The sequence below is a fragment of the Anarhichas minor genome, unplaced genomic scaffold (genome assembly GCF_050575085.1).
Source record: "Anarhichas minor isolate MPS153535 unplaced genomic scaffold, ASM5057508v1 ptg000074l, whole genome shotgun sequence".
Taxonomy (NCBI): Eukaryota; Metazoa; Chordata; class Actinopteri; order Perciformes; family Anarhichadidae; genus Anarhichas; species Anarhichas minor.
In genome coordinates, this window is record NW_027466520.1 from 6632286 (window position 1) to 6655981 (window position 23696).

At 42.2% G+C, this 23696-nt stretch overlaps 3 protein-coding genes across 3 annotated transcripts; all 3 read left to right on the plus strand.

Annotated features, from left to right (window-relative positions):
* The first annotated feature begins 5111 nt into the window (after positions 1–5111).
* Positions 5112–6203, plus strand: agtr1b (angiotensin II receptor, type 1b). The gene has a single exon (XM_076080774.1). The coding sequence runs from the start codon at positions 5112–5114 to the stop codon at positions 6201–6203; it is 1092 nt and encodes a 363-aa protein (XP_075936889.1).
* Positions 6204–8142: 1939 nt separating this feature from the next.
* On the plus strand, positions 8143–12835 carry cpb1 (carboxypeptidase B1 (tissue)). Its single transcript, XM_076080518.1, has 11 exons — positions 8143–8207; positions 8945–9020; positions 9342–9466; positions 9557–9656; positions 9744–9845; positions 9958–10062; positions 10152–10262; positions 10381–10471; positions 10981–11183; positions 12250–12334; positions 12648–12835. Exons 1-11 carry the CDS (start codon positions 8143–8145, stop codon positions 12833–12835), a joined length of 1251 nt encoding a protein of 416 aa, XP_075936633.1.
* A 1813-nt stretch (positions 12836–14648) lies between these two features.
* Positions 14649–23608, plus strand: LOC142937380 (glycogenin-1-like). The gene is made up of 7 exons (XM_076080265.1): positions 14649–14768; positions 16221–16356; positions 16464–16638; positions 16726–16888; positions 20491–20617; positions 21846–22062; positions 22699–23608. Exons 1-7 carry the CDS (start codon positions 14762–14764, stop codon positions 22843–22845), a joined length of 972 nt encoding a protein of 323 aa, XP_075936380.1. The 5' UTR covers positions 14649–14761; the 3' UTR covers positions 22846–23608.
* The last annotated feature ends 88 nt before the right edge of the window (positions 23609–23696 follow it).

The following is a 23696-nucleotide window of genomic DNA, read 5'->3' on the forward strand; positions in this document are numbered from 1 at the left end:
TAGCAAATGCCTTTGTCACACTTAAATAGCCTCAGCAAAGCCAGCTAGATTATGGGGCGTTGTCAGCTCGGTCCACCTGACATGCACATACGTTCACACACTCCATCAATGCATCCACCTCTTGGGAAAAGAAAGTTTGACAAATGAGTAACAACTGAATCGCACTGGAAAAAGAGGAATGTTTTTAGGAAGGCCAGCAAGGACTGAAAGACAAGCGGTAACCCAACTCTCCAGTTCCTCCCCGCCTGTATCCCACCTCTCCTAGCCCCTAATACACGCTGATCCAAGCCTGTGGCAGCTATTAATACAATGTGCCGACAGGTCCAATCACAATCAAAGCCTGACCGTTCCTTTCATGCTGTGCGAAGGACAATAGATAGGGGACCGTCATGGGATAAAAGATGAGCACTAGTGGGAGAAGAAATGTGGTTGAGATATTAAAGTGAGATTAAACAAAGTGCTGTCTGTGCATCCGTGTGTCTGGTTAATTAAACCGTAACGCTGAATTGAACACCCTCAAAAGATATGCAACAGGCCTAGATTTGACGCTTTAATCAGCTCTACCTGTCAGAGGCAGCAATACATTTCATATGAAAGAGAAAGCGAGTGATTAAAAGCAGACATTAAGAGAGAGGAGAGGGAGATGGTGCTTGGGGAGTACGGGGGAAAGAGGAGAGGAGGAGGAGAGAGGGGAGGAGGAGGAGGTGGAGGAGAGGGTCTATTGTGTAAGATCTTGTGTGTGTTTGTTTGTGTGCGCAGGCTGTTGGCTCTAGAGAGAAATGGGTAAAAGGACAATACGTAGCTGACTGCATCATTGTAGTGTGTGTGTGTGTGTGTGTGTGTGTGTGTGTGTGTGTGTGAGAGAGAGAGAGAGACTAGGGGGGGAGTGTTTGTGTGTCAGATGGTATTCCTGCTCGTCTCGCTCCACCAGTTAAGTTAAATCAGAGGCAGCCACTGGCACACTGAGGTGGTCTCTCTATCTCTCTGTCTGTCCTGCTCTGAAAGCATCAACAGCCTCCTGATTCAGCACCACAGGTAAGAGCTCACATTACCTCACTTTCAACAAGATGTTTCACCAACTTGTAAAAATCTATATTTGGCAGTCAAAGTCTACAAACTCTTTAAATGTAACTTTCTGTAAAAGCCTCTCTCATTGGATAAGCATATTTTAAGTGCGACTGCTTTAAGGCGATTTTAATGTTCCAACACCAGCGCAAAAAGTTTTCGGAGTCTGTAAATATTTATCTCATAAGCCCTTTGTTGAAGATCGCTGACGTTACCTTGGGAACACGCAGATGTAGCGAATGCATAGAACAAAATGACCAATTAGATGTATTCACTGACTTTATCGTTGCCACCTGTTGTTGCTGTTTGTTCAAGTTGTTCATGTGAAAGTCCTGTGCGGGCAGAGCCTTTAAAAAAAAAAACACTGTAGCTGTGCGGTTGAGATGGGAAGAATCCAGAACTGCATTATGCAAACTTTACGCAGAAAGGGATGGAGTCTATGGTAAAGTTTACATTGTCTCATTTCCCCCATAGAGATTTGGATCCACTTCCTGATAAACAGTAGCTCTGCGCTCCTTAAACGTCCTAATTATATAGAAGTTCTGGCTTCAGAGTGAAGGCTGCTCAACATCACGTTCTTTAACCAAGAGCTTTGTTTGGGTTTCACTTTATAGGTGCTTAGTTTCCCCCCTGATGTTTCTATGCTGGAGACAAACTCTACTCTTGAGAGCCAGACACTGTTATTTGATATGATTTCAGGTTCTACAAACTATCTCAATGATTTAAAATAATTTGGAGGGAAAATGATTCATAATGTGTGATGTTATTGTAATCAAAAGTGTCAGTAGCATATTTCATAAAGTACATACAGGAAATGAAGGGAAGCTTTAGAGGCTGAAGTCTGCGCTGTTTAATTGTGCAAGTCACATGAAAGTGCAGTTTTGTAAACAAAAAAATGCAAACATGGTCTCTGCCAATATTTCCATTAGCCCCTCTCTGGCAAGCAGAAGCCCAGTCTTAATTTAGTTCATGAACACTATCACTCTCACTCACTCTCACACACACACACACACACACGCACACACACGCACACACACACACACGCTTTATCAAAATCTTCTGTTCTTTCTCTCTTTGAACACAGATGTATAAGATGCACACATTTTAAATGGAGAAGTGTGCTGGTTTTGAACAGTGTATTTATTTTGATTGCAATCAACCAACAAACTTAACATTTAAGAGTTACTTTAGCAGTCAATGAGTTTGCTCTTTATCAAGTTTCCTCCTTCAAAACCTCTTCAGCTGAAGTGAGACCCTGTAAGTTGAGACGGAGGAGGAAATGAGTTGCAGGAGGCTAGGGCCAGGTTTTAAACACCCGTATTATTACTCTACAAGGCCTGAAATGAGGCCTAAACGAGAGGATGATCACGAGGTGGGTGGCTGAGGTGGTGTGCTCCCAGTAAGATGAGCCTCACTTCATAATGGGCCGGTATAAATCATTAACTCCATCAAACGAACATTTTAGTGGCTCTCTCTATGAGCAGCCAGATGGTGGTGCTCATGTCAGAGCAGCCGGGTGCTCAGGCCGGGGACAGCCTCAGATAGCTCTGTTGGTGGGAACCACGATTCTATCCGTATGCGGACTAACTCAACTGTGATTTTAATTTTCCTCGGTTTAGCTTTTTAAGAAATTCCCATGATCCCAGTAAGGGGCTGCATTCACATACCCCCGAAATAGGATTAAAAATGGAATGTTGCCACTACAGCGACATTCAGGAGTCGGCCATTACACTGTGGAGCAAAAATGTGCCCAAACTTCCTCCTATCCTGATTTTAGCATTCATTGTAAGCAGCTGTGTGTTTGCAAACAGCGCCTCGCAGACCATTGTGTCGTCCGAGAGGATGCAGCTTGCTCGTGGACCTTGTGAAGTGGGTGTTTACCTTCCTGTCTGTGGTCACCCGGGGTTTATGGCCGTCATTCAGTAATGTGCCATCTAACTCCCGAGCTCACTCACTGGACACGGCCACACTAAATCACCTGCTTCCGAGTCACCTTCTGTCCGTGCCACCTCACCTTTATTATATGGCTCACGTACATATATAGGCAGCAATAACTTTCAGCCTTGTTTATATTCACTCCCCACACACGTCCCCTCGCCTTGCCACGTCACCTCATGGAAAAATACAGGCGGTTAAAATGCCAGCCAACAATGTTAAAAGGCATGTGGTGTCCATTTATCCCCATATTTCCATTTGTGGTCATCAGAAATCATCTTTCCGTCAAGAGATTTTCTTGATGGTAAGAAAATCTCTTTCAAATCCCTAAACTGTGAAACTGATATGTGTTTTGTCACTCACTTCAGTATAGTTTAAATTTAAAGCCACCCACTATATTAATCACAGTAAGAAGACACATGTACTGTAAATCCAAGCAATGACATCTGTGTTGGGGCTTCACCCTATCTACGACTCCGCAGGGATATCTCATTATTCTGTGGCCCTTGGCATGCACACATCTTCCACACTCAACAATCCCCACATCTGCAACTAATACAGTAGTTGCTTTAGTGCACACATGGGATTTCTTTCCAAAAATTCATCCACTGAATCCCAGTGGAAAATGAGGAGATATTTGACTGGGAGATAAAATAGTTCTAGTGTAAGGGCTGTCTTAAGGCCAACCAGAGGGCAAGAGGAAGGGAAGGTTTTCAAAAGCGCATTCAATTATATAGTCCACATTAGCTGTAAGAGCAATGGCAGCAACTGGATTCATGCAAAAGGAAACTTTTAATTTTTTTAGATGTACTATAAGTCATGATATCGCTGTACTGTGTCAGCTGTGAGATGGAAAGAGTAAAATCTTGAGGCTAGAATGCCATCTTGTGGCAAAACGCCTGCTTAGTTTAGCGAAACTGGTAATCGGAGGATTTACATTTATTATTGTGGCAGCACATTTGTTTTTTTATCTGTATTATACAAAATAATCAACTTTATATTCTAAAAAACACAACATGGTGGTTTCGTTATCTGCTCACTTTTTGAGCTCTGATAATCAGAGTGCGTTTTCCCCTGGCATCTGTTTGGTTTTAATGCAACCACAAACATGTTGTCATGTTCATGCAATTAGTAACAGAAACTATCTTTGCAGCTATAGTAATAGAATATATGAGGCTTATGCTAATATGATTACATTAGCCCCACTAATGACACTCACTAAGCCATTCTATTAAACATAAAGACTCTCAATAAAGAGGAGAATTTGTTTTATATTCCCATTTCACATTCTGCTGGTACAAATGAAGCAAAAACTAGCCCCGAGGCAAATTTTCCGCTGCACGCAGGTTTGATTTTCTCACAGAGTAAAGTTTCCGCAGAGCCGAATCCCTGCTGTCCTGTTTGTTTAGGTGTGTGCTGATTAGAAGTTCCCATGCTGGGTACAACGTATCTCAGCACACCAAGGGTTTGAAACGTGACATGTCTTTTACGGTGACTGGAGACTCAGCCCTCTCGTTCTCTCCCCTTTCTGTTCCCTTAGTACCTCAGTGTTTAATGGTGTTGTTATCTCAGCTCGCACTTTGCCATGCAGTCTTCATTAACAAAGGTCGTAACACAAGGCATAATGTTCTCCTTCCGGATGCTGACAGTCCACCCAGATGGACAGACCATTTGATAAACACCGCACTGTTTTACTGTTGCCGTTCATTAGCCGAGAGACGATTTAAAGGAGAAGGGAGAACGCAGAGTGTTTGAATAATGATGTTTCAAAGGGCATTTTTGGAATATTGAGTAACATACAACATCTGTTTTTCATGGCTTCTTATTTTACAGAAATAACATAAAGCGTCAGGATGGCTTTATAGTGCAGGTCTTTAATGAGCTGGTGTAGGGTGAGCGCTTTCATTGGTGCTCGTGTGGATTAGCGTTTATGGGCCATGCCAGCGGTAATGATGGCTCTTCCCGTAGACTGCCTGTGACATTTTTGTTGTGTTTCTTTTATAGGACTGGCTGAGGCCCTCGCCCAAGGCCTGTATCAGTCACCACAGACGCACCCTGCTGACAGGGCCCCCTGTTTAAAAGTCCCAGAATCTGGCACTAAAAAAGGGAAAATGCAGAACGTAACGACAGGAGCGACAGACGGGATAGCTCTGACGTGCGGCATGTCTGGAAGCCATGAATTCATCTTCACCCTGGTACCCATCGTCTACGGCTGTATCTTTGTCATCGGCATTGTTGGAAACAGTATGGTAGTGGCTGTGATCTACTGCTACATGAAGCTCAAGACGGTGGCGCATATATTTGTGCTCAATCTTGCTGTTTCTGACCTCACCTTCCTCATCACTCTGCCCATGTGGGCCATCTTCACCGCCACAGGCTATCACTGGCCCTTTGGAGGATTCCTGTGCAAGGCCAGTGCATTGCTGGTGATTTTTAACCTCTACACCAGCATCTTCTTCCTCACAGCACTCAGCATTGACCGTTATCTTGCCATCGTCCACCCAATGCGATCACGCAGGTTACGCACTGTGCTGTACGCACGTATCACCTGCGTGGTGATCTGGCTTTTTGCCTTTGTGCTTAGTGTGCCCTCAGCAATGAGCAGGGATGTCCACAACATCAAAAACTCCACTACAGTGTTGTGTGGCACTCTTCACCCGACCATTGAAAATCCCATAATTACGAAAGAGTTCCTGCTGGCCATCAGCCTGATGAAAAGCCTGCTCGGCTTCCTGGTGCCCTTTGTCATCATCATCACCTGTTACTGCCTCATTGGACGTGCACTGGTGGGGGCGAGGCACATCCAGAAAAGCTCCCGTTCACGGGATGACGAGGTGCTGCGCATGCTTGCAGCAGCTGTCCTGGCCTTCTTCCTGTGCTGGGTGCCCCATCAGGTGTTCCACTTGATGGATATGCTCACCCAGCCGTCACTCGAAAAGAACTGTGCCATCAAAGAAATCATTGACACCGCCATGCCCTTCACTATCTGTATTGCCTACTTCAACAGCTGCGTTAACCCTCTTGTGTACGGCTTTGTTGGGAATAACTTTCGCAAAAACTTGCTGCGACTGTTGCGCTGCTCTCCAGATGGAGTTAGAGTGTCTCACCCGAGCATCAGCTCCAGGATGAGTGCCCTCTCTTTTCGTGCCTCTGAGGCACTGAGCCTCACAGCCAAAAGCAAGGCCTCTTCTGACGTTAAGTGACAAAGAAGAAAAAGAGTCCAGGTTTACTCTCCCCGCTCTTTGGGTTTGTGGTTAAGGGGCTGGGGATGGAGACATTCCATGCTTTTAAAACCCCAACTGTATTGCAAAGCACTGAAACACGCAGAATGGTTGAAACGTTGTATTCACGTCCCTCTGTAAGTAAGTCCAAAATAAATCCACCTTGTACAATGCTACTCAAAAACTATTACATGTCACACGGCACTCATACTTGTAACATGCATGCGGGCAAATGTGTCTTCTCTTTTAAATTAAAGTCAGTGTCACTGACGTCTGTGTTTTTAAATAATCCAGGAATTTACTATATCAATGCTACAAAAGACTATATACGTACATATCACTTATCCCATTATTTACATGAGATATGCATATGCTGCAGGATTTTGTCGCTTTGGTGCCTTAAGGACACAGTGCAGTAATATATTGTCCTGTGATAACCATTCTGTGTGCTCAGTAGGTGTTTCACCAGTTGGAACAGTGATCAAGTGCTCAGCAAAGATGCCAAAGCTAAAAACAAAAAATATATAAATCATAATCGACACATGCCAGCTGTACACATGGAACTATTGGTAAAGTGTAGCAAAAATGTGATGTATGTTTATATCAGTTGGTAACATATTTGATAACTATAGTGCCTGTATATGCTGTTTGTGGTTAAGTGTTTGCATAATAACATTGAAATGATGAAATGTTACCTAGTCTGGGAGTAACATGCTGTATAAATAAGAGTGCTACACCAACACTCCGGGGTGATCATTGTCAATATCTCTGGTTGTTTTCTTTGTGATATTTAAACATGTTGATAGATTTTGTTTTTCCTACTCTATAAGTGTACAGGTTGTGAATATGTGAAAATATGAATAAAATGTAAAAATACACAGTGCTAAGTTGATTTTTTTATCACCACATAATAGAGCTGTCACAATAACTGATTTTCACTACATGATTATCACGACCAAAATAATTCACAATGTTGATACTATTACAAAAGTTGTTTTTAATTATTAATTAAAATATTTAAATTCATCTATTCATCTATTCAGCTATTTAATGTGCATTTTGTCTCTTTTGTCAAATTAATTAATAGTCTTTGACTGTAACTGTATATATTCAATTATTTAAGAGGAGCTGGATTATATACACTATATCAGAATATGTGTATTATTAACATGATTTTATTTTTAAATATCACGGTTACAGTCCATGCTGGTATGACACACCTCACAGTGAATGAGTCCAACTATCCGGATTAGTAATAAAAATATGTCATTAGTTACCAAAACATCCAGAAATAACAGTTAATTATTAAGAACGTAAATCAACTGATCTTGGCTCAAAACTTGCTCAAGCACCTCCAGCATCTATTAATCATTGACCAAACATCAGATAGGCCCTGTTCCTCCACGTAGCACCCTAGAAATAAATAGCTTTTTAGAAGGATGTGTGTCACAAACATGACAAAAAAGGGAGATGCACTCAACGAAGCAGTTTAACAAATGATTTATTCATTTTAAAGTATAAAAGACAAACATAAACTAACAATGACATGTGAAGTCAGTAATTTCAGCAGTGTAAGTGAGCGTGTGTGCGTGGGAAGTGTACATGCAGTGTTGTATAGTGTAGAAACAAACCATAACCGCAACCAAAACCAAAATGGGTGTCTCAGGAAGGAGAGAGAGACCAACTGAGAATCCAGAGGGTTTTGATACTGGCACACAGGACCCTCTGCCTGAAGACCCTCTGCCACACCCACCTCCACACCTGCAAGGAAAGCAGAAAAACAACCAGGCAACAGGCAGACAGGGCAGAGAGGGTCGTCACATGTGTGACACGCTGCTCTATCACAGATGGGGATTGGTGGATGGGCGGCAGGTCAGGGTTATAAATGCTGTCAAGCGGTGTGTCCAGCCTCACTGACAGCATGAAGGTCCTCCTGCTTCTCGGATTGGTGGCGTTTGCCCTGGCTGACATCACTCGCTTCGAGGGGTAAATCTTTAGTCTCTGTTAAAGAAAAAAATACATTATATTTTACGAGTTATGTGAGACACTATTGCTATAAAAAAAATGTATGAATTGCAGTGCTAATCATGACTTCTCATGAAGCGAGAATGATGACATGCTGTACAATGATTCTTGACCTGTCTGCATGTATTATAGGGTGATATTAGCTAATGTTAACCAGTGGACCAAGAGAGTACTGTAGGCTTTAGGTCACAATATGGTTCAATGTAATCATGCCATCAATTGTCAATCTGTCAATTTTAATGAGTGTGGCAATTTGTTAGTGTTATTATTAAAGCATGAGATTTTCAAATTTATTAAACAAGTATTTTTCAACATTTGTCCTCAGACAAAATTACGGCAGCATTGTACAAACCAGTAACCCTTCAACTACAGGCCCCCAAAACCATTGGACCACTTTAGCTTGATGCACATGCAATTCAATGTATATACACACTGTTTAGTGTCATTATTTGAAAAGTGGAATCGAACATGTATATGAGAAATAATAGTTATAAACCTTTGGTATCTGCCCTTGAATAACCCACTATTCTATCAGAAAACCTTTAATTACTTGTGAAAGGCCAGCACAGAAGCTAGAGTAGAGTAGAGTAGAGCTAGAGTATTATTTGACTGTGGTCAAGAGACGGCCCAGTAATTTAAACCATAAAACTGTGGCTATTGTACTGTATTTGTGAACAATCTTTTTGGTTTTTTTCTAGAGAGAAAGTCTTCCGTCTGAAGCCTGTGCTTGATGAGCATGTGACTCTCATTAAGCAACTGGCTAAGAGCATCGAGGTAACTTACTTTATAATCCTATCTGTACTCACTACGGGGATTTCATTTCTTTGCTAATGATGGAAGAGGCTGGACAGGACCTACGTTTTTGGTCAATTCACTGAAAACCCGTTCAAATATGCAAATCATATCTACCTTCTTTTTTTAAATGCTTGTATCAAATTACTGTCTATGTTGCTGGATTTTTGGCGTGTCATATTCACTTCACAATAAGAATGTCTCTCAGCTCGTCACAGTTTGTCAAAATGAGAGGCTTGAATTTGGATTTCACGTCTGAATATCTCTACATGCTCAAGTGTTTGACTTTGGCGCCATCTGCAGGTCGACTTCTGGAGGCCCGAGAGCGCTGAGCTGGTGACCATCGACATTGACGTGGACATCCGTGTGCCTGCCATGTACCTGGATATGGTGTACACCATCCTGCAGCAGAATGACATGGCGCATGAGTAGGTCACGAGACAAAGATGCAAAAATCTGATTTCCAATTTTTTTTTTTTTACATGTGATGTTTTAACACTTAATGAATTCCTCTTCAGGGTCCTGATTGAGGATTTGCAGTCTGCTATCGATGCCCAGGCTGACAACAAGCCTTCTCCCAGAGCCCACAGCTACACCAAGTACAACAACTGGGACAAAGTAAGAGGAAAAAAGATCATCAGTCGCAATCTCTCCCCTGACCGAACTGTTATTTCCTGTTCTTATTTTCCACTCCTTTAATTTCAGGTCCAGTCCTGGATTAACTCTGTTTCCTCCTCCAATTCTGATCTGATCAGCAAGCAGGTGATTGGAAACACCTATGAGGGACGCCCCATGACTGTCCTGAAGGTATTACAAGACTTATCTGCTGTATCAGTCCCTCATGTTGAAAAGTTCCGGATAAGTGTATATACCACCGATTTACATCTAAATGTTTTATGATTACTTTTAACAACCACAGCTCGGTAAGAAGTCCAGCTCCACCAAACCCGCTATCTTCATGGATTGTGGTATCCACGCGAGGGAGTGGATCTCTCCTGCTTTCTGCCAGTGGTTTGTCAAAGAGGTAATGAAGACACCTGGATAGGCATGGCAAGCATTTATACAAAGACTTCCCCTGTTAACGGCACATATTTGTTTTCCAATCTTCCTCAGGCTCTGTCCACCTATGGCAGTGATTCTCAGATGACCAGCCTGCTCAACCAGATGGATGTCTTTGTTCTGCCCGTCTTTAACATCGATGGCTACGACTACACCCACAAGAGCGTAAGTTCCATCTTCGAATCTGATAGAGACCGTGCTGTCTTGTTTATTATCTTAAAGAGTTCGTTGATTTGTTAAATGCATGTCTCACGTGTTTATTTTGTCCACTGGGGGACTTTAGAGCAGGATGTGGAGGAAGACTCGCTCCAGGAAATCTGGATCCAACTGCGTTGGTGCCGATCCCAACAGGAACTTCAACGCTGGCTGGTGCAGTAAGTGCAGCATATACATGTTTACTGTATGTCTTAAAGGGGTACTCAAGCGATTTTATATTGCACTTCAATAAAGAAGGGGTATATATGTGAAACTAGATTTGTTTTGAATGACAAAAGTCTTTGCAGCAGAGGCCGAGATATTTTGACTTTTAGTTTTCATTTAAGACACACCCCAATAACCTTGAATGCAACATTTCCCATAATGCAAATTGGTACCATAATTTGTTGAAAATATCCACATCTTTCAAATCCAAATTGTGTAACGTAAGGCTACAAAGCAATTCAAAGATGTGTTGTAAATTTGTGGTCTCATCCTGAAAGAGGTCACCTTATGACGTCACTATGACATCCTCAGGATCATTTTCCCAAACTCCCCCCTGAGCCGTATAAGACCTTCTACAATAGTTTTCACAGGCTGCATAGTACTCCTCGAGTAAATCGAATGACTTTTAGCCCGGTCACGGTGCATTTGAAGAAGTAAAAAAGAAATCTAATTTTCATTACAGCCACTGGAGCCTCCAGCAACCCCTGCAGCGACACCTACTGCGGGAACAAACCTGAGTCTGAGATCGAGGCCAAGAACGTTGCCGACTTCATCCGCAGGAACAAGTCCGTCCTCAAGGCCTACCTCACCATCCACTCATACTCCCAGCTGCTGCTCTTCCCCTATTCCTACACCTTCCAGCTGGCTGCGGACCACAGTGAGCTGGTAAGTCATCACTATCTGCCATGAATAGCGTATCGGACATACCGCTGAATAAGCACAGAGGTCTTATTGACTAACGTGCTTGGTCTGTCGCAATGACTATTTAATTATTCATCATGACAGTGTCACATGCATCGCTATAGTGTGGCAGCCTTGTGTATACAGCCTTGCTGGAAACATATGCATCAGACATAGGTGTGTTGAATTCAGGATCAATCTGGCTCTTCATAATGATTATCATACAAGTATCAAAGGTAAAAGAAGTGTCAGTATATGGTTTATTATATTGACAGCACATTTAGAATAAAAGTTCAAGTAAGAATTCAGCAAAGTCTTATCTAAAGGCCACACTTGCCTGCTTCAAATCATCTACTCCCTCACTCTCATGGCTCTTTTACCTCTCACTGGGGTGTACAGTTAACACTCACACCCCTGCTCCAGCTCTCACACTAACCGAGGCTCGTAATTTAAGCTCTCTTCTGGCACTTTATAGAACAAAAGAACTCCGGGGATCTGTCATAACTCATCTGTTCTGGTAGAAATATAATTTCCTGCTTGTGCATTAGTCTGGGGATTTCATTTCCTGTTGGAACTCACTTAAGCTTTTTACTATTTTCTGTAATATCAGCGAAAAAATGTTGTCCAAACAAATGTAACAGTGGGTGGATGCTGCACGGAAAACAACATGTATTTGCTTTTCTTACAACAAGCTGGATTTTTAAAGTTGTAGTATTGTTCCTTTATTAGACACTCTTTTCACTTTGAAACCAGACTATTTAACTTTCTAAAGAATTAGCGGCACAATTATACCTTAATTCAAGAGTTAAAGAATATAAGCAAAGTGTTGCCCATTTTTATTAAAGTCAGGTGTTTTGCTGATACAACCTTACTTGGTCTGGTGTGACCAGAAGCCTATGGTGGCTAACGTTAGCTAACTTTAGAGAGAGAGATTTTCTATGTTGTCTGATTGTCTATTCAATAAGCATATGAATATATCTGTACTTTGTAAAAAAAACATCTGATTGGTCCTTTTAACACTTCTGACCTTTGTTTCTTCTCTACATCGTAGCTGAAGGTTGCTGAGGGAGCCTCTGCTGCCCTGCGTAGTCTGTATGGTACTCGCTACACCAGTGGACCTGGTGCTGCAACCATCTGTAAGTACAGCAAATACTGCAGCTGCATTGGTCTCCGTGGGGAAATAGTGTATTAGAGGGACCTTGATATTCTATTTCACACCTATAATGATATGCATTATGATGTGTTTGCGATGCACAAACCTCTTTTTGAGAGATATGGCCTCAGAGGCAACAAAAGCGTATTGCCTATTATGAGAGAAAGCTATTTCTAGCACACAGAGGATTCTTTGGGCCCCTGAAAGCAGTATTTGTATAAAAACACATCCAGGATGTTCCAGGTCATCAGCGTATCCCGCTCTGAATATCCCCCCCTCTCCTTATCTGCCTTCAGACCCCGCAGCTGGAGGCTCTGATGACTGGGCCTACGACATGGGAGTGAAGTATTCCTACACCTTCGAGTTGCGTGACACTGGTCGTTATGGCTTCCTGCTGCCCGAGTCTCAGATCAAGCCCACATGCGAGGAGACCATGCTGGCCGTCAAGTACATCGCCGCCTACGTGCAGAAGAACCTCTATTAAAGAATGAGACTGCCAGGACCCCTGCCAACTCGGCTCCTCTGTACCAGCCCCCAGCCCCTCCAACCTCTCAGCCATCTCTAGCCTGTATCCATGGATACGGGCACCACCCGCCATGTTTCCTTGCTGTGCTTGACAGAATGTCAAGATGAGTGCAAACAATAAAATCAATGATCCATCCCCACATGCTGAATCATTTTTTTATGTGTATATGATGATAATAAAGCGTCTGATGGACTGAACCTTTGCCATTTGTATGAAAATATACAACAAACAAAGTGTGTGTATGGTGAATAAAATAATGCTTACACTTCACAGCCCATCGCTAATGGGTCAGGAAACTTGTGTGCACAGAAATTATGGAATAATATGCTTTAAAAAAAAGTCCTTCATTGCCCAAGAAAACATAGTGAGACATTTAACTTTAACAATAAAGAATGTACTGTATCAGACCCTTCGGACCCTGGTGATCCTCTTTGCTCTTCTGGCACTGTTCCAGTGGTGGAGGATGGGAGGATGGGGGTATCAGTCAAGGATTTTAGTCCAGCAGCACAGCGCGTGACACCCACAGAGTAACTCCTTGGCAGCGTCTCCACTGTGCCAAGCATTTGGAGAAAATAAAGGCGCCAAAGATCAGCAGGGAGTTTAACTGCACTGGCACACATTTCTGGAGCAGAAGGTGAAAATTCAGCTGCTTTTGTAACATTACGACAAATGCAAATTTGTAAACTGAAGGTTTCAAATCGAATCAAGTTTTGATTGTCACACACAATCGTACACAGCACAATGTAGTAACATTTAGTTTCTGTATTTAACCCATCCAAGCATTAGGAGCAGTCGGCAGCTACTATACAGATCCCATTGAGCAGTTGGGGGGGTTCGGTGCCTTACTCAAGGGCACTTCGGAAGTACTCAGGAGGCAATCTGGTATCTCTCAAGCTTCCAGTGCACCCTCCTTAAGCCTATCTGGTCTGTGCGGGGACTTAAACCGGCGACCCTCCGGCTCCCAAGCTAACTCCCCGCGGACTGAGCTACTGTCGCCTCCGTATCATATTACTGGTAGGGATTTATTTTTTCCTGGGCTAGCTGTGTTCATAATTCCACTAGTGCAGTTAAGGGAATATACCATGATATACATGCACTCACTAATATGTTTTCTTTTCTTTAAACATGAAAAAATAAAAAAGTGTATTATCCCCCTACCCCTGGTATAAGAGCCACGCCCCAAAACACCTTTTAATGTGAGGATTAACTCAAGAGATTTACTGAGACAACTAAAAATAATCCACTGTTGTGTAACACAGTTCAGGAGGCCCAGAGACCTCCACAACTGCTTCTGTTTGTCTTGTTTCTGTCATGATATATATATATATATATATATTGTCTTTATTCCACAAGAGGGCGACACAATCCAAACTGTAGCCTAAAATATGGAACATGTTGTTCCTGATCTCGGCACCTCATTACAGCATCATCACCATCTCCACTTTATCATCAAGAGCAAAAATAACACCAGCCAAGGGAGCCACGTGAAAGGTCAAGGCTGCAGACGGATGTCTTGGGAATGTGAAATTATTTAAAGGTCAAGATTACTTGACTAGATCAGCTGTAAAGTTTTAACTTAATAAAACAAGTACAAAAAGAATATAAAGTCTGTTCAAAATCACTGAATGATACATGTGTCTCCACATTCACGCTGATTATTGTGTAAACATGTGAAGAGTTGACCTCATGACTGCCGGAGGGGGTTGTGGAGGCTCATGAGGGGAACAGGTGGGTGTGTGCCGGACCGTCACATGACGCTGTGATTGGCTACTGTCATACTGGTATAAATCCACCTCTGTGGATCTGGTCAGTCCTTTTTCCTCCACGCTGAGCTGCCGCTTCTTCGGGTCCAGGCTTCAAAAAGTAGCTTCGACTTCTTCAGTTATGGCTGGTATGTAAACATCTTAACATTTCCAAAAAAAAAAAATTCGAGGTTGCGTTTTTTTCGCTTCCAACGTGGGGGCCAGACCTTTAAGCTAAAACGTGTTTCGTGTGAAGTTTAAAAGGCTCGCGACCCGTTGGTTTGCTGGCGTTCAACATCGCTGTGTCGCTGTTGTGGAAACGGCAGCCTGTCGTTAAAGGTTTCTCGCCTGTAGTTTGGTTTAAATGTTTGTAAATCCCCTCCGAAGTTAGCGGAGTTAAATTCCTAATGCGTAAATGTAGCGTTTGCTTAATCTGTGTCGCCACCTGCGTCTTGCTGTCCAATCAGTTCTCTGTTCGCGTGACGCTGTCGGCCACATCTGAAACATGTTGCCATATATGACATTTAAGCCACAGTGTCGCCAGTCAGGATGTGCTGTGGGCTCCACTCCATTTGTCACGTTGAATATATTCACTTTATTACTGGACATCCTTATCGGATGATCCGTTAACTCTGATTAAAGCCTCCGTTATCTTCTGGGGAAAGCTTTTAATGAATGACATAATGGTCCTGCTAAGCTTTGTAAAGCCTGTGCTGCTGTATGTCACGATTCTCCATTACCCATATCTTACTGGGGGAAGTGGATGTGTAGCCTACACCCTGTAATGTACATTCCCTAACCCTAGGCTGTGGTTCAACTCTATGATGTGTTTCATGTTAGGCTTCATGCATAAACAATACAGAGCTTGTTGTGCCAGTTGAAAAGGAGGGGGAGGTGGGGTGCTGAGAGCAACTTTTCCTGGCAACTCTGATGGGCACTCTTATTAAAGGTTTTATCCGTACTGTGTTGCTGTCTTTGAGTGTTATTGGTTGGAGAGTACTGAAAGGTTGCTTGTACAATCCAGGTGGGCTCCGTGTTGGCCCACATGCTACAGTCACACAACCGTCCCAGCTGCCATGTGCATTTCATCACTGCAATTTATGTGTCCTTTCACAGGCGGCTCATTGTTCTGAGGCTTGCCTTGGCAGCTAGGTGACAGATTTTCCTCCCTGCCGTCAGAGGTGGTGGCACAGAGTAGGCACTACTCTGCAAATAAAATTCAACTAATGAGATTTAATCTGTTACTGGAGACTACTTTTCTTCTTTCTTTCTTTTTTCGTAGGCAAGGTCATAGAGTTTGTGGAAACTCTGCTTGTTTTTGAGTATTTGAAATAACTGTTTATACTTTTGGATTGATTGGAACATCAAGTTACCAGATGTTTAATGTTTCACCTATTGCAGTTACGCTTTTTATTTGTGTTGCTTAGTGTATCTTTTATGTTCCTGCTGGCCGAACATGAAAGATGTGACTTCATGTCAAGATATTTGCAGCTCAGTCACTATGTAGTTAAGTCGCAGAAAAACATTCAACTATTTGACGCATCAATAGTATTTTTGAACATTTTTAACATCACAGATCATCTTTGCTATTAAATCTACAGACCAGGCTTTTGTGACGTTGGCCACCAATGACAGCTATGGTCGGGGAGCCATGGTTTTGGGCAAGTCCCTCCGAAACCACAACACAACCAAGAAGCTGGTGGCTCTCATTGGTCCACAAATGTCAGAGCCTTGCCGGTAAGAAACCATCCCTCCGACTACTGGTACAACATTTCGGAATCACAGGAGGAATGTTTTCCACCTGGATCGTTGGTGACTCATTCCATAGTATTGTGAATCATTAGGTCCGTGCTGAAGGGAATCTTTGACGAGGTGAGGCTGGTGGATGTCTTGGACAGCGGCGACGCGGCGCACCTGGCACTGATGAAGAGGCCAGACCTGGGCGTCACCTTCACCAAACTCCACTGCTGGACTCTGACGCATTACTCCAAATGTGTCTTCATGGACGCAGACACTCTGGTGAGACTAACTGAGCCTTTTTCTAATTTCAAGATGTTGTACTGCAACTATCTATCTAATGTCTAGTGTTGTTTGCCTGCCTCCTAGGCGCTATCAAATATCGATGACTTGTTTGACCGAGAAGAACTGTCTGCTGCTCCCGACCCCGGCTGGCCTGACTGTTTCAACTCCGGCGTGTTTGTTTTTCGGCCTTCTGAGGAGACTCATGGCAAACTGCTCCAGTATTGTACAGAACACGGCAGCTTTGATGGTAAGTGAAGAACATATTCTGATGTTTTAGTTTTGTGCTGAAATGTTTTTTTATTTTATGTTGTAGAGGGATTTTAGACTGTTTGTTGAAAACCAGTAGTTTGATGATGTGACCTTTGGTGCGGTAATAGTTTATTCCATAGTTGCATCCCTACTTTACTTGGAGGAATAGTTCCACATTCTTGGAAATACTTTTTCTTACTGACCTCCAATACTCTGGATGAGAAGATCAATGCTGGCACCGGAATATAACCCCCAATTACAACAACTTGTTTTTCCATGACAACTCGAGGAATGAATGCATTTCCAAACTATTCATTTCACTTCACATAGTTGGTTATTATCAAACACATATTGGATAAAATGTATTTGTCATGTACAAGTTTCTCTCCAAATAGACATGTCATTGCCAAATACATTACAAGAAGTGATTTAGTACGTCTGTATATAATTGCAAGTATTTCTAGTTTACCACCGCTCAGTTTTGAAGTCGGCAAACTTGTTTTTCAGTCAAACGCACACAAACATGAATGCTTTGCGCAACATTGAGTTCTTGGTAACATGTTGTTAAACTGACCTTGTTTATCTTTTGCTCTGAGTGAGGCCTTTATCGAGCCCGGTGCCCGGACACAAGGCCCTCCTGTAACGGGCTCTCTAGCTCTGCTGAGTTATTCTCAGGGTTTCTCTGGGGAGGGGTGGAAGTTAAATTTGAGAGGTCGTGTTTTGCACAGAGCGCTGGTTGGCATTCAGCAGCTCTTCTCAGTGAGGCCGACTGTAGCTGAATTGTGGTCATTGTTTTGGCTCCGTATCAGAACATTAGTCAACACTTGTAGGGGGCTGTGGTTCTCATATACTTCAGCTTTACCACCTTCGCTTTCCACAAAAGGTTACAGCACTTTTTGTACATTACATGAAACGATTAGAGTCCCTTTTTTCTTTTTTAAAGGTAACGGCAAACATTTTACCATGACAGTACATTCATTTAAAACTTTATTGTCATCTTTCTTAAACACTTTGATGTATACAATTTGTATTTAAAGTATACAAAAGTCTTGCAGGTATTAAGAGGTTCCTACTTTGCCTTATCTTGTACAGTGTCCTGCTTTAGTGAATGATTTTAACTGCAGAAAGATGCGAAAGAAAGTTGTGAGAATCTTCTTCTATCTTGAGACTAGAACATTGTCGTGTCAAGATTATGAAGATGGATCTCAATAAGCGCATAATGTGAAGAAACTATTTGTAATGAAGAGCCTAAAATTGTTTGTCAGGATCGGTACTGAAAAATGAACTTGGGCATGCTCTCTGCTGGATAAACTGTGTAATTGCAACACGTTTTCAGCATTAACTCAAATGCAGCTTTGGCTTTTCTCTACTGTCATTTCTTACTTATCAGCCAACGCTGAAGGCAATACTGTAACTGGAAACGCATCAACTACTGAGTTAAAAATTATTTTGTCAAAACCCAGAGCTTTCCACTACATATGACAGTCTTGATTACGTTGCCGAAGTTTCATACATGGGATGCATGATCGTGAGACCATGAAAACTGAGGTGTTGACTGCAAGATGTGGTCAAAAGTCTCTGAAAGAGCTCGTAACTGACCTGCCTGTATATCGGTCGGGCTCTTATCTAATTCATTGTTTCCTCAGGCTGCTCAAAATGCCACTAAACAAAGGAAACAGTCGTGGAATAAACAGGATGCAACGTACAGTAGGGCTGGGAAGAGCGGAGCGTGTCCTTGTTGGTAGCGGGGAACCTTTTTAACATTAAATGGTCACGCTGTTCTCCTTTGTGATGCTGTGAAAGAGATTCCATCTGTGAGAAAAGCAAACTAATTGGTGCCAGTGCTTTCAAGTGCCGACTCATTCTGGCCGAGTTTGTTGACAAGAATTGTTCCATGACGCGCACAGACAAGAGATTGTTTTCATTTTTCCAGAAAAGATGCCTCTGTCTATGAAAACTCGTGTCATTTTTCTATCTAATATTTCAATGGGATGCCAGTGTCTCGTAAAGCAGTCTTATTTATAGCCATGGATGGTCTTTTCATGTGCACTGGGGCATGAGTTGAAGTTGCCTTGACCTTTTCAGCATTTCAGTTCCCTTCTAAGGAGTACATGATGTACACATGCTGCTCTGTCTCTCTGCAGTTCATGGATGATATTAAAACATTGCTGAGGTAAGGCGAAAAGGAAAATAATTTCAGTGGTTGCACCCTGAGGCTATATCTCTGAATCTGTGGCTCCAATGAATTCCGCTGCCAAAACAAACTGGCAGATATAAAAGCACATTCCTGCTGAGCTCTGCTCATCCCCCTCAAAATGAAGACACTCGGCCCCATGTTAAGTCTGAAATGCCCACTGGAGGTTGTGGGTTCAGACAAACTGCATCTGTGTGTTATTTTAAACTGCAGCAGTCTGCGGTTTCACAGACTGTACAGTCCTGTGCTACATGTGTAACTTCTATTACAGGCCAACGTCTCATCGTGTGCCAGGTTCAGTACGATGACTTGCTGTATGGCGACTAGGTGACGCGGTCCAGCATGAATATTCAATGAGCTTGTCATGTTTTAGCTTGGCTTCGAAATGCTGTGTTCTGGCTGGTCGTTTGTCACAATGTAACAGAGGAGATGTTCACTGAAAAGGCTTTTTTTTCATTCGACTCTATTCAGATCTGGTTGTGTACTTGAAGTGTAACCTACTTAACGCCAATTGTATCTCTGGACCCCAAACTGAGTTTTGTGCTTATGTAAGCCACCGCCGTGACAAGAGCTTCCCAAGTCCTAAATTAGGCAAATTGAGCGAGGGCAAGTGGCTGTCCAGCCCTCCAGTTGGGCCCCGAGGACCTGAGGCAACTAAAGTGCAAACTTTTAAAATGAGTGTTAAGTCAGAGGTTGATGTACTTGAACAGCACAGAGGGGCAAAACCTGTTAATACTTGCGTCTAGTTCTATTATTTACATTGGCGCAGTCGTGAATAGGGCAGATAAGAAGTTTGAAGGAAGGAAAGCCATCCCTGCGCTCTGAATGTGTGGCAACATTTCTCTAACTGCTTGTCTGGGCTGGTGTCAGCAGACTAATGTTGACCAAAGACTAATTATTGTGGCTGTCACAGGTGTGCACATCATTTGACTGAACTCGGTCTGCTTTTCCTCTTTCAAAGAAGCCATCTAGTCATGCGTTAAGCATTTTGTCAGCAGCTTTTCATAACCAAGTTGACTGTTATGACACGTACCAGTTTCGCACAGCATGGTCACACAAATACAATACGCGGTCTCTCTTGTTAGCTGAAGTTTTCTCATCCCTGGAAATGCCATTTAAAATGAATTCAAAGCATAGTACTTAGGACCCATATCTGATATGACCAATACATTTTTGAATGGCAAGTTAAAACTCGTGTGAGATATGGATCAGCACTGTACTACCGTCTTGCATAACTTAATGAGAAAAAATCGGAGCTGGAAAAATGGGAAAGCCACTGTGTATCCAGTTGTTGTTATCCACTCTAACTGCTTTCTCAGAGTTGAACCACATCTGAAACTACAGATTATTCCTGATGAGTACAGTGTGTTTATATTTTTTATTTTTTTTTGCCCTCTCTGTTGCAGGAGGAGACCAAGGTGTTTTGAATGGCTTTTTCAGTGACTGGGCAACAGCTGATATATCAAAACACCTCCCATTCATCTACAACCTCAGCAGCGTAGCCATCTACACTTACCTTCCAGCATTCAAGCAGTAAGTGTCGGTGTACTGAGGTCATGTTTCTAAAAACATTCACACAGTAGTTGGCGTTTCTACTGTTTAAGCTACTGCAGTGTATATACGTCCACAAAGTTTTTTTTATTTTTTATTATTACACTATAGCAGAGAGATGGTTGGTGTGACTAAAGTCTTCCGTATCGGATGGGAAGCAGATATGTTGGCAGACACTCGATCACATGAGCATGTAGTCCCAACGTGACGACGTCGGGTTACGAGCGAGATGAGCAGTTAAGATTCCAGCGGCTCTGCTGGAGTATCCCCCAGCAGGCCTCAGCGCTGGGTTGGATATCCACCCTGAGCTCCCAACAGCTGAAACCTAAGCCTAAAATAGAGTAGTTTATTTAAAGACCTTTATGTTCGCCTCTAGGACTGGTCATTGTACGCTCCGTCTTAAGCTCCTCGCTGCCCCCTCACAACTTCAGTCCTCCATGGAAACAAACCTCATCAACAAGCTCTTAGGTTTGGCATTTCCTGGCATCCAAATCAGGATATCAAGGGTGATAAACATGTACGTACTTGTTAGTTGTAAGCAATACTATTGCTTAAGAGGTCTGGCAAGCGCCACAAAACTGCTTGCTGACAACATGTAGGACCCTTTCCGCATACTGCAATGTTTCAGTATAACTAACTACACAATACAGCTTTGTCGGGCACATTTTCCTGTTTTTAAACAAAAGCTTGAGTATAAATGAGTGGATGAAGGGCGTAGTTGCTACAAGAAAAATGCTGTTTTACAGGTGATTGTAGGACAAAGACAATGATCTTGAATACTCTTAATATGTTTTTAAATCAAGACGATGTAGTTACACATTGTTCCTCTTACAAATGTAATTGTTGGGCATTTAAACACTATTTCATAACACGGTGTACTCTGTGATTTTGCTGCTGCAACCTTTGTCTGTTATGACCACCAGCTTATGTTGGCTGGCTTTTTTTTTTGTATAACAGACATTACTGAGTCAGTTTGCTGACTTTGGCTCTTCACCACTTGAGCTATTGTTACAAAAACATGGCATTGTAGATAAATATTAAACCATATTTTAGCTTAACAGTAGTTTACAATTAGCCACAGAGGACACTGTTCAGCAGAAGTTACACAAGGATTCATTTTATGATCAGCAAAAATGACATCTACTCTTTTAGCTGTGATTTGAATGAGAAAAGTAATTCATAAAACACTTAATCTACTTGATTCTACTAGATTTGGTGGCAATGCCAAGGTGGTCCATTTCCTAGGGAAGACCAAGCCATGGAGTTACACCTATGACGCCAAATCCAAACAGATCACAGGAAATGTGCACGAGGCCACCACACACCCCACGTTCCTCCTGGACTGGTGGACCCTTTACTCCAGCGCTGTGGTGCCCATGCTGCAGGAGCAGTACAGAGACGAGCCTTTCCAATCCGGATGTGTGGAGGTGAATGATCATGTTTTATTCGACCTGCAGGCTTCTATTTACACAAAAAGTATTTGTTATGAGTCTATTCCATCAGATAATGGGCAGAGTTTGAGATTTCCAGATTGTCCAGCGCTATCAAAAATAATTGATTGTGGTGCTTTCATTGACAATGCAGGAAAGTACTGAATGTGTGGAAATAGGTTGTACCATATTTATGTAAGCATATGTATTCTCCTGTCGCATACTGTCTTTTTTTTATAATATATCTTCCAGTTTACCTTTATTTTATTTTGCTCTGATTCTGGATGATATACTTCCTTTTCTGTCTTCCAATTCCTCTCAAAAAGTTCCAGTACAGTGACATGGTCACTTTTGAGAGGGAAGAGATATGGGTATGTATTTTATAGCTAGCAGAAACAGTTTGTTGGCACCTGGTTTAATGCTATCACTGCTCTTACCTAAAAGCAGAGCTTCCGCGTGTGTTTGCCTGTCGCCATTAATTTGGAAAGGCTACGTACAACTAGTTCAGTGCTTCGAAAAAAGGCAATGCGCGCAAAGGATGCGATCTGTCTGGGCTGTCTGTGTCTTCATTTTCAGTTGTCCTGCTCAGTTTCACTAATATGTGTTTTTATTTATTTAAAAACATTTTTAAAGGATGAGAGCTGTACTTCACTCGAAGAAGCCGAAGCCCAGTTGTCCTCAGAAGAACGGAAGAAGAACTGGGAGCAAGGCCAGGCAGATTACATGGGAATGGACTCATTTGACAATATCAAGAAAAAGCTTGACTCTTTTCTCAAATAAAGAGGCAATGAAGTGGGATATCGAAGTAGTACTTGTAGTTTTTCTCAATTAAAGAAGTAATGAAGTGGGATATCAAACCAGCACTTGCAGTTTAACAAACTCACATTGGTCTTTCAACAAAATTCTGTAAAACATGTTTCCATCTTGGCTGTTACTGACTCACACTGAAACCAGCACTACCCCACTAACTTATCTTTTCTGAACGGCTTTAATTGTCTATGCAAGACTGTCATAATTCAGTTTCACCCAGCCACAGGTATCTGTCCTTTCAAAGGTATTTGCAATATATAGATTTTGCATACATTTTTCCATTTCTTTCATGCCAATGCTCATTTTAATAACAAGTTGAACTGTTTTTTTTTTTTTTTTTGTATGTCGTGGCAAAGATTAGCAGTCAATAACGTGGATCTAATTTTTCTTCTTTGTCATTTTTTTACCACGCACTCTTCTGAGCATTAACTATTGCTTTTTCTCAGTTTATTTCTCGTGCTTTTGAATTGGGGGGGGGGGGGGGAATAGCCTGTTTAACATAACTCAAAACATGTTTACAGCACGTCTAAATGCCATAGTATGGCTATTCTGCTATACTCAGTGCCTTCTTGCTCTCATCTATTGCCATCACCCTCTCTGTGGACTAGCAGCTAGCTTCTTATGTGCAGTCTGTGTAGGACATTAGGTTTGAACTCTTGTGTTGTACTTGACCAGAATGTTTTCTGTACTGTAAAGTCTTCCTTTTGGAACTATTAAAATATCATTAAACGTTTGGGATTTGCTACGGTGTTTATTTTCTTCAACATTTATGTTTTGGTTAAACTGAAACCAGTTGACTTAATTTATTTATGAATGTGTGT